Raw genomic sequence first — 11,821 nt, forward strand, 5'->3', positions numbered from 1 at the left:
GTGGTGATTTCATTTCCTTTGGGTATATATAACCAGAAAAGGGATTACTGGACTTTATACTGGTTTTATTTTTAGTTTCTTTAGGAACCTCCATATTGTTTTCTATAATGACCACATCAATCTCTTTTCTCACCAACAATGTACAAGGGTTCCCTTTTCTCCACATCCTTGCCAACACTTGTTATCTTCAGCTTTTATCCTAACAGGTATGAGATGGCATCTTATAGTGCATTTCTCTGATGACTAATGATGTTGGGAACCTTTTCATGTTCCTGTTGTCCATTTTTATGTCATCTTTGGAGAAATGTCTACTTAAGCCCTTGACAAAAGATTATGAACAGCATGTAAAAGTTAGGTGAGAGCTCAAATAAGTACAAAAAAGAATGTTATCATCATCAGCTTATTCTTTTACCCAAGTTTATTTCCCAGTTTACTATGAATATCTGGAAAGTTACAGCTACATTCTTTAAAAAATAAACAAAAATCCACATTACCAACTAAAAAAATTAATCTCAGCTTTTTATTTCTAAAGAGGTATTGTGTTCTTTATTGTTGCTAAAAGAATACATTTTTTTCAGTAATTTTTTTCTAATAGTCCATAAATTTACAAATAGTCCATATAAGCACTCTCAGCTTGAGGTATTATTCTATTTTGAATTTTAAGTATGAGTTTTTAGAACTTGTTCTTTATTTTGGTTTTGCTAAACATATAGACTTAGCTAATATTTCAGAGTTGTTTTTTTTTTAATGTTGGATGTTTTACACAGACCAGTTGGCGGGTCATTTTGGATCATTGACCATCTACTCAGACTTAAATACTGGTATAAATATTGTCCAGAGGAAACTCATGATAAACTTAAAAGTACACGATGCACCCATGGAAAGGCTAAAATAGTGATGGCCACGTACACTGTAAAAATTTGGATAAAACTGGAGGTCTCACATATTGCTGATAGAAGTGTAAAATGTTACAAACAAGCTGGAAACAGTTTGGCAATTGCTTACAAAACTAAACATACTCTTACCACCATATGATCCAGCAGTTGTACTCTTGGGCACTTCTTTCAGAGAAATGAAAATTTATATTCCTACAAAAACCTGTACATAAATCCTTATAGCACTTTTATTCCTAATAAGAAAGTACTGGAAACAACCCAGATATCCTTCAGTGGGTGATTAGTTAAATAAATTCTGATACATCCAAATAATGGAATACTACTCAGCAATAAAAAGAGATGAACTATTAATATATGTAACAAGTTGGATGGACCTTGAGGGCATTCTGCTCAGAAAAAAAAAAGTCAAGCTCAAAAGGTTACATATTGTATGGTTTTATTTATATGACATTCTTGAAATGACAAAAGTATAGAGTTGGAAAATAGATGAGTGGTTGTCAGGTGATAGGGACATTAGATGAGGCAAAGGTAGCAAAAGGGAGTTCTTTTATGGTGATAGAACAGTTCTGTATGTTGATTGTGGTGGTGGTGGTGGTTCCACAAATGAATACATGATATAAAATAGCATAGAACTGTGTACACACACACACACACGCACACAGACAGAAATGAATACAGGTTCATAAACTCTAAAATCTGAATGAGGTCTACAGACTAGTTAATAGCAATGTACTAATGTCACTTTCCTCATTTTTATATTACACCACAGCTATATAAGATGTTGCTATTGAGGCAAGTTGAAGGAAGGATACCCAGGAGTTTATTATTTTTAAAACTATTTTTGGGTGTATATTAATTTCAAAATGAAAAAAATTTTAAAGACTATCTGTTGTGCAATTATAAAACACTGTGAAAAATAGAGATGTCTCTTCACACAATTGGCATTTAAAGCAACATTTTCAGAAGCTTACTTTTAAAAGTCTTCAGTTTGAAGTGATGATTTTTATTTTAATTCAAGCATGCAGTTGTGTAAGCTCAAAAGATGTGATTTGTGAACATGAAAGCTTCAACTCTGATCCCCTGTGCTCCATTTTCTTCTTCTTCAACCGCCCTTTATTTGACCAGGAAGGATGTCATTTCCAGAAGTACTCGGAGACCCACATTTAACTTGAACAACATTGTTCTTTCAGATTATTAAGGCTGTTCAATTTTCTCTGTTGGTTGCTACCCTGAGTTGGAGACTCTTCTGAAATGTCAGACTGAGAAAATAGTACTGGTTCCAACACAATGAAAAAAAAAAAAAAGGAAAAGCTTTGGAATGAATGCAATCAATAGCCTTTGAAAACAAAGTTAAAAAGCAACAATTGAATGCTAAGATGTATAAAACCATCTTGTTCTTTTTTTAATTTGAATATCAATGTGGCCAAGAAATGGGGAAGCACAATGGAGTGTTTGATTCAATAAGCACTTAGCAAATACCCAAGTCATCATTGTAATACCTTGTATGATGTGCATGTTATGCATAGCACAAAGTTATAAAATGCATAGCAGTGAAAGTTATAAAAATGAATGGCACAGTCCATGCCGTCCAAGAGATCTCAAATTTATATCCCCAATATTGGCAAACGCTCCAGGTTCTAATACCAGAACACTGAGTGAGAAGCACAGCATCATATAATACCAATGGTGAGAAAACCAAAACCCAACAGAATCAAAAGTAGAAATACTTTAGTCAGCCCAAGTGAAAATTGGGTAGTCTCTGGAGAAAAGCATCAGTCAGGAGAGAGATTGCAAGACTATAGAAAATAAAATCCTATGGTAAAGGTTTGCAAGATAGTAACCACACCCAGTAAGTTTGCAAGATAGCAACCATGCCAATAAGGAAAATGTGTACGAATTTTAAGTTTCACATTAATATTGTCTGAGGAATGCAAAACTGTTTTTCCTGGTTTTTTTTTTATATATTTTTATTTTTATTTTTATTTTTTTGGTGAATGGCTTGGGATACATGTGGATAAAGGAAAATTTTGAAACAGTGCTGCTCAGTTACGGGGAAAACTTGGCACTATCTCCCATCCAAGTACTAACCAGGCCCAACCCTCCTTAGCTTCCAAGATCAGGTGAGATTGGGTGCATTCAGCATGGCATGGCCTTAAACAAATTTGGCTCTGTCCAAAAAATTGCCTGTCTGGAGATGACATAATGGCACTAATATGTCCTTAAAAGAAAAGTCGAAAGACTCCTCACCTTTTTACCCATTTATTGTTTCTGTTTTGTTGTTGGAAAATGAGCTTTAGAATTAATTGATAAGAAACCATTCTATGAATACCTTTATAAAGAAAGGCCAATTATATTTTACTTCACTTATTTGACTTAGAGTATTTTACTCACTGACTTTCTATTGTTGATCATGCTGATTCTATTTTATTCCAGCCAGTATTAAATTACCAGAAAAAGTAAAAATTAAAAAGATATTAGTCTGGGATAAAAAAATTAAAGGATATTACTTTGGCATGAAAAATGAGGTAGGTTAATGGATGGGTAGAAAGATGGATAGATGTGTGAAAAAGCAAATGTAGAAAAATTGTACAATCTAGGAAATGTGGCTGTGAACTATAAAAGTCTTTCACCTATTCTGCATGTTTGAAAACTTTCATAAAATTATTGAAAGAAAATGCAAAAAATCTCAAAATGACAACTAGAAATTTTAGTGCCTAAATACATACACAGCTTTATTTCCTAAAATAATTTTTTAGTGATTTTGTCAACATACTGGGTAAAATTAAGAAAATGTTACAGAAACCAAAGGCTTGCATTAAAAATCTCAAAATTGATTCTAAGTAAGGGATAGAATCATAGAGAAATAGCTATAGTAATTGAAAGTATCCATTTATGTAGAAATATTTCTTGTTGTTCCATCAATACACTGGTGTTATGTTTCTTCAACATCTGAATGTTCTTGTTACCTGTGAGCTTAAGTCCACCACTCTCCAAGAGGGCCAAATGATACAAATTAGATTTTTTTCCCTCAGATCTAGAATGCAAGTACAGCAATGTATAGTTACTTGTATATAGTACAATGTATATACACTTGACTAAAACATCAAAGTGATACGGAACCAACCAAATGAATATGGCAACAATTTTTACATGTAGTCACGAAAAAGAGTAGTTTTCTGTCTAATTTTGGTCTCTACTATCTTATATTAGTTCATTCTCACACACTACTATAACGTACTGCCCGAACTATAATTTTTAAAGGAAAGATGTTTAATTGACGCACAGTTCAGCATGGCTATAGAGTTCTCAAGAAATTACAGTCATGGCAGAAGGGGAAGCAAACACATCCTTCTTCACATGGTGGCAGCAAGGAGAAGTGCCAAGCAAAAGGGGGAAACGCCCCCTGTAAAACCATCAGATCTGGTGAGAACTCACTCACTATCACAAGAATAGCAGGGTGAGAGTAACTGCCCCCATGATTCACTTCCCATGATGTGGGGATTATGGGAACTACAATTCAAGATGAGATTTGGGTGGGGACCATATCATGTCTTAAATATTCCTTCCTCTTGAAGTCAAATTAGAATTTTTAATGAGTCTACAAAAAGCCCTTATTGGTTTAGAATCGATTAATTGAAGAGCACTGATTTTCTGATCCAGGGCAAATAGCATTTCATTGTCAGTGGATACATAGCTTCTCTGAACTACTGCAAGGATTGCTTCTCACATTTAACACTGGTCCTTGAAATTTTCCATGAATTTTCCAGAAGTGCAAAAGCTGCAGACGCCCAAAGATGATACCTTGGCAGTTCCATTGCTTCTAAGCAGGCCTGGATCTCAAAGATCTCAGACAAGTTGATATTGATCTTTGAAGAAAAGTTATGTACAAAGGAAATATATCTGCCAACCTCCTTTAGATACAGGGTCAAATAACCAGTTAGAAAATTTTCTAAAGGTGTCACATTAAACTTTAATAATACCTACATTTTTATGGGGCTTTTAACTTCGCAAATTGCTTTCACATGCATTATCTCATTCCATGTTCTATGGCAATGAAACAGTGTCTAGGCTTTAGGGCTGAATTACAATGACATCGATATGAAAATGTTGACAGGGACATGCAAAAAAGTGATTACCATGCCACGCAGAAGATTTCGACAGGAATTGACTGGATGCAAGATCAGTAATTACAAAGGGTTAAGCTTCTGCTCTAATGCTGTGGTTTATCACTGCTATTTTGTCTTTTTTAAAACAGAAGAAAATGCCTTATTTCTTTTTTTCCTCCTCTTCATCCTTCTTATTTTCAATTTTCTTTTTCTTTGCAATAAATCTGCAGGTCAGCCCAACCCCAGGGTGCATCCGTGCCCTCATGAAGATGCTGTACTGCCCATACTGTCGGGGGCTTCCCACTGTGAGGCCCTGCAACAACTACTGTCTCAACGTCATGAAGGGCTGCTTGGCAAATCAGGCTGACCTCGACACAGAGTGGAATCTGTTTATAGGTAAGAAGTGTTTAAATGGATCCGAGAACAGAGACGGGACAACAGCAAGTGTTTATGGGGCTTGATGGGTGGGTCAGAAGTTGTAAGAAACCAGACACGGTGGTTCACATCTGTAATCCCAACACTTTGGGAGGCCAGTGCAGATGGATTGCTTGAGCCCAGGAGTTTGAGGCCAGTCTGGGCAACATAATGAGACTCCCATCTTTACACAAAACAAAAAATAAGCTGGGCATGGTAGCACACACCTATGGTCCCAGCTGTCTAGGAGACAGAGGTGAGAGGATTGCTTGAGCTTCGGAGGTCGAGGCTATAGTGAGCTGTGATTGCACCACTGCACTCCAGCCTGGGTGACAGAGTGGGACCCTGTCTCAAAAAAAAAAAAAAAAAAAAAGTTACGATGACTTTTAGAGACTAGGATGATTTTTAAAACCATGTTTAGCAAATTAGAAACATTATTTTACATTTTCCTTATGTTTTTACTTATAGTATATGGGACAGTCCTGTTAAAGATTGTGCAACCCAGCTATATTGAGCTAACTGTTCTCTCTGAAGAAAACAAAAGTCATCTTGTTGAAGTTACATACACTCCCGTGAGAAAGGACGCTTTAGAAAAGAATCTTGTAAAAAATAGTCCACTGTATTGTTTCTTTGTCATTTGTATGACTTCAACATAGCCACACATATTAGTAAACAGCTTTTTCCTTGAACTCCTAGAATGAAAATAGATCAATATTATGGCTAAAATATGCAAATTTTCTATCTCATTCTGTGGAAAAGAAGGCTTTAAGCACACAGGCATGAAACAGCCTTCCAGTCTCTAGAAGGCAGGAGGCCGGGAGGTGGGGAGAATGAAGGGGAAGGTCTGTGAATCAAGGCTCTGTTCTTGGGTTGCAGAAATCATTCAAAGGGTTGCATGGCCCAAAGATAGTTCCCAAATTGCCATCCAAGGATAAAAGGACAAATTTTATAGGCAGACTTCTCCCAGGAAAATACACAGGCCTTGAAAGAGTAAATGTGTTTTCTTCCCCTCTGTCAAATAGCCTTCAAATAAAAGTACTTTCAGTTGCATTTACTGCAATTACACGGTGACAAGCAGAGTGGTGAAAATAGCAGTGGCATTTGTCAGCCTCTGAGGGCCTTCGTCATTTATGCAAACCTCTAAACGAGCATGCACGAGTAAAGTGTTCTGACAACTAAGATTTGCGTAGGATAGAAAAAAAGATGTTAGAATTCAGAGAAACTGAAGCTCACTGTACAAAGATGTGCTTAGGTTACAGGCCTCAACTCTGACAATGAAACCCATAAGCTAATTCACCATTTTGCTTAGGAAGGCCAGAGGAAATGGTTTTGAGCAAAAAAAAAAAAGGAAAGAAAAGAAAGAAAAAGAAAAAGATTTTACAGTGAATAGATTCAAATGGAAATCATCTAACAAAACCTTAGAATTATTTCAGAAAGAATAAATTGAAGTGCTGTTACCTCTCCCCACAGTGAGAGGACAAAATCTGTTTGTATGATCATGAGTTACTTTATTTGAAAAATGAAGGAATTTTTAAAAGTTGATCATTAAGGGATCCTTCTGACACAAAATGACATGATTCTTTACTAAGATTTTTGTTCTTTGCTGAAATTGTGGAGGGGGTATGAATTTTTAAAAATAAACTTGATCTTAGAAGATCTAGATTTTTTTAGCAAAGACAGAATACCCAACTAATGCTGATAAAAAGGTACACTCATCAGAAAATCTAAAAAGATTTGCTTATTTTAAAGTCAGATTAAACCTCATAGCATCACTTGGAGTCATATAGTCATCCATATTTTTGGTTGCAACTACGCTAATACCTAGCACAGTTCAGTTGACTTCAGTCAGCCTGCAAGTTATTGAAGAAGACGGGCATGTGGATTTTGTTGCTTAGAGCAGGACATGATTAAGAATCAGAATATAGGCTTTTCAACTCATAAGAGCAACAGTGACTTCTTAATTTGCTTTTTGTCCTCAGCGCTTATTGGCTGTTTTAACCGAAAACAAATCCTTATGCTTTCGATCAATTGGGTTTCCTAGATACCGATTTGATATGAAATTGAATGTCTGGAAAATCATTGGATTCAAAAACTAAAGTTTGAACCCACTGTGTGTTGCTGGATGTACTTTAATGAAAAGCAAGCGTGGTGGTTCGTCCTATGTGAACGTATTTCATACCCTTTCTTCCTGTCTCTCTCTCTCTCTATTTTTTTTTTTTTTTTTTTCTTTTTGAGACGGAGTCTCACTCTGTCGCCCAGGCTGCAGTGCAGTGGCGCGATCTCGGCTCACTGCCAGCTCTGCCTCCCGGGTTCACGCCATTCTCCTGCCTCAGCCTACTGAGTAGCTGGGACTACAGGTGCCTGCCACCACGTCCAGCTAATTTTTGTGTTGTTAGTAGAGACGGGGTTTCACCGTGTTAGCCAGGATGGTCTTGATCTCCTGACCTGGTGATCTGCCCGCCTCGGCCTCCCAAAGTGCTGGGATTACAGGCATGAGCCACTGCGCCTGGCACCCCCCATCTCTTTTTTTATTAGTCCTAGATGTCTCTGAGAAAATTCTTCCAGTTTTTCTTCTTTGGTTTATGCTATGCCATTGAGAATTGACCACCAACATAGACTTATGGAGAAAAATGTGTTCTTGCTAATACTTGTCTGGGTGTGAAGTGTTAGTTCACAAATTTACGGCATGAATTAGTCAAATGTGCCAACTCCATTTTCCACACAGATACATCTCAGATGACAGTGTTACAATGTTCATAAATGCAGCAGCAAAGATCAGTGAGCAAATCGGTAATCCAACCAAAATTATATATAATAGCCCTCTCTCTGGGTAGCACCTGCAGCCCATCACTTCGGGCTTCTGGCATCTCTTCATCAAAACCTTCACTCTTGTTGCTGTCAATTGCATGTGCCTTCCCTGCCAGCCACACAAATGCCCCAGTTTATATATTTTATAGATGTTTTTCTTTAATTATAAAGTGCCTATCTAAAATGTTAACAGTGGTATGCAATCGACCGTCAATAAAAACAAGAGTCAAATTGGGGGCACATCCTCCCAGTCTTTACAATGTCACAAATTAATTGAAAGTGATTAGTGACTGTTTAGAATTCAGTCGGTGTCTGGATCATGTCAAAAGAAAGTGAAGTGTTTTAAACATTCCAGTAAAAACCTCTGTAGTATTCCAACCACTACTGAAGTTCTGTAGTTGGGATGTGTGTGTGTGTTCTTCGAAAACATCAGGAGTCTATTTAGGATGCATTTTCATAGTCCTCCTCCAGGAAGTTTAACTCAGTTCCCTGCACAGAGGAATTGCTCAAAAGATTCTTACCAAGTAACTGTTATAAGAAAAAGAAACTCCATTTTTACATGAAGAACTTTTCTTTGAAAACTTCCTTACAGCATTGAAAAAAATGCAACTAGACCTATTTTAGAGTACTTAAAAATCCTCATCAGCCTCAGGCCCCCCCCTTCACTTACTTTGTGGTAAGTAGTGTATGGGGTTCCCCAGGATGAAGCACAACCCAGATTCTACTTGCTGCGTCCAAATGAATGGTGTATTACATAGCACCCCTGAGCTAGGCAGGACCAGAAGAAACAGGAGAGTGGTTTTTAGCCTATTCTCAGTATTAGAAACTATGCAACGCGGTAGGAGAAAACCCTGATTTAAGGCATTAACAGTCTCTGCTCAGGCACTTATCCCAGGTGTTGCTGTATTGTCATACACAACTTATCCCAGCCTAGCTTTTGCATGCTGCCCAAATGCAAAATGGTTTTCTTGAAAAATGTTTATGTTAAATTAAAATCTCCTAGAGGGAGAAACAGTTTGTGGGCAGAACTTGCTTCAGTAATATCCTGTGGTTATTTTGAGTGTTTGGCATTGTTATCAATACTCCATAGATAAGAATTGTTCTATTTCACAAGAGGCCATGTTGCAGATTACAACTGGCTCATGAACACAAAAGTCAAGGCTGAAGTACATTTATATAGCTATAATAAATCTTACATCTACTTTAAAATTGAGGATGTGTGGGACAGCCTCCTGCAAACATCTGGTACCTTCTAAGATTTTATAGACTATGAGAACCAGAGAGAGATTTCTAAAAGATGTTACCAGTGAGGAGAGGCAAAGCTTGGTGAGACAAAGGCAGGGGTTCTGTATTACCACACACTACTTTTTATCCCTAAATGTTACAGAATGCTTCTAACAGCAAGTATAAAAGTGAGACCTGAGTTTTTTTGTCCCAATTATGTAACCTAATTGTTTAGGCTACCGCAGTTAGCAAAGACCCTAATAATCCAACTCACTATATTGGGTGAGCTAGGCATATACATTTTTTGCCCTTAGGGAATTTAACATAATTAAAATAATTATAGTAGAGTATGACAAAGTGTTAGGTTAATGGAAGTATGGGATGCTAAACCTTTACTTGGCTGGGGGACTTAACTTAGTCTGGGGCAGGGGGTTAGAGAAGCCCTGCTTTGTCAATTATAGAATAAAAAGCAAATAAGATCGTACTGTATTGGCATTGTCAAACGTAATTGATGTTACATAGCCACAGCATGTATAATTGTTACACCATAGCCCTCAGATAGTTTCAGTTTCCCGTGTCACTCTCAATAGGTTTAGCATGATTTGTCAGTGGTTCTTAAATGCTCGTTTGTTTTATTTTTGACATTTTCTATTATCAGGTCTCACCTCCCCACTACCACTGACTTGAACTGATGAGATTTGTGTTATTTTTCATTAGAGAAAAGTTGAGTTATCTTGACTTAGATGCCCTCCAAAGGGCGTTATGCGGGAAGCCAGCAAAGCAGCTAGTATTTTTAAATTTAAGCCTTGGGCACTCATAGACCAGATACACCAGTGATATAAAACTTTCTGGACTTCTTCGTTTCAAACTTGCCAATTATTCAGTTGTCAGGCAGCCCAAAGACTGAAAACTGGCATAAGAGTGTCGAACATGAAACCCAAGGTGGGCATGACGTCTGTGGCAGACCAAGAGACCCTGCAGTGGGCACTATTCACTGATTCTCTCATGTATACATTAGTCCAACACGTGTTTACTAAGTGCCTACTGTAGACTTTGCTTTGGTTTAGGCATGGGGATGGAACTGAGAACAGAAAAGGCCCCTGTTTACTGAGAACAGTACTCAGTATATGTTCTTTGAATGGAATAAATGGACCCAACTGTACAGAGAAGTGGAAGGGAATATTCTAAGAGGCCGTTCAATTTTACTTTGTAAGTCTATTCTTTTAATGGAAGTATGACTAATTGAGTAATTTAAAAATCACATATCCCTGTTGTTAATGGACTCATGAGTGCAGGGATGGCAGAAACAAATCAGATACTGTACCTGATTCCTTCATTGTGACAGCTGCTATCAAGTTGTAAATTAGAGCCAGCTGCAAGGAAGCTGTGTTCGGTCAGTCCGATGACTGGTGTCATGTAATAAATGGCTACTTAGTGGTGCACAAATGACTTTCTAGGAAACTACAAGAGTTGTCAATTCTCATGGTAATTTGTGCATTCGTAACTTTGTGTTTGGGAAAATGTTGCTAGGTAACTCTTATTTGATATTAGAAAATAAACATTTATTGTTTCTACTGAGGAAACTCAGATTTTCTTTTATAAAATGTACAGGACTGTGTTATCTTGCATTTCGCGAGATAAAATAGGCAGAATGAACAATTTCAAGCATTTGTGTAAGATACTGTTCTTCAAAGACCTTCTCAAGCATAAAAGTCCATAATATAAATCTGACGAGAAACTCTTTTAGTTACAAATAATTCTCTAATAAATATGATATGACACTGGCTGATATTCCTGAAATACCATGTTACAAAAACCTCTAGACTCTAAACATAGAAAATGATTTCCTTTAAACCAAAGAAAAATAAAAACCCAAGAGCTGTATATAGCAGCAAACTTTCAAGGCTTCTTCATCTCTACTTTATGTAATACAAGAGCCTATTTAATAATACAGTCCAGAAATGCAACCCTGAAATTGAGGAACAAAGCCAAAGCAATTATTTTAAAATCTGTTCTGTTAGCTAGACGACTCGCATTTGCCCTGTGCATTCCTGAAAGCACCAGGAAAGACTTTTGTAAAAAAACAAAGAACACTGTTTTCTGTCAGGTGAAATCTAACACCATCCAACCCTCTGTCTTTCTTTTATAGTCAGTGACTCAATACTTCTCATTTCTTGTGGGCATTTATCATATGTTGTGTTCTCATGTAATGCTGGCAGAATGCATAAACAGTACTAAGTACTTGCTGAAAAAAAGAAAAGAAAGAGAAAGAGAGAGAGAGAGAAAAGAAAGAAAAAGAAAGAAAGAAAGAAAGAAAGAAAGAAAGAAAGAAAGAAAGAAAGAAAGAAAGAAAGAAAGAAAGAAAAAGAAAGA

The 11,821-nt window shown here is 36.8% G+C and overlaps 1 protein-coding gene across 1 annotated transcript in view; it reads left to right on the top strand.

The window, feature by feature from the left end:
- GPC6 (glypican 6) overlaps positions 1-11,821 on the top strand; it is a 1,213,294-nt gene that overhangs the window by 819,856 nt on the left and 381,617 nt on the right. The window contains exon 4 of the mRNA XM_011933786.1: positions 5,233-5,398. Coding sequence (XP_011789176.1) covers positions 5,233-5,398 — 166 coding nt within the window. The remainder of the gene's footprint in view (positions 1-5,232; positions 5,399-11,821) is intronic.

This window comes from Colobus angolensis, unplaced genomic scaffold (genome assembly GCF_000951035.1).
Source record: "Colobus angolensis palliatus isolate OR3802 unplaced genomic scaffold, Cang.pa_1.0 Scaffold13, whole genome shotgun sequence".
Taxonomy (NCBI): domain Eukaryota; kingdom Metazoa; phylum Chordata; class Mammalia; order Primates; family Cercopithecidae; genus Colobus; species Colobus angolensis.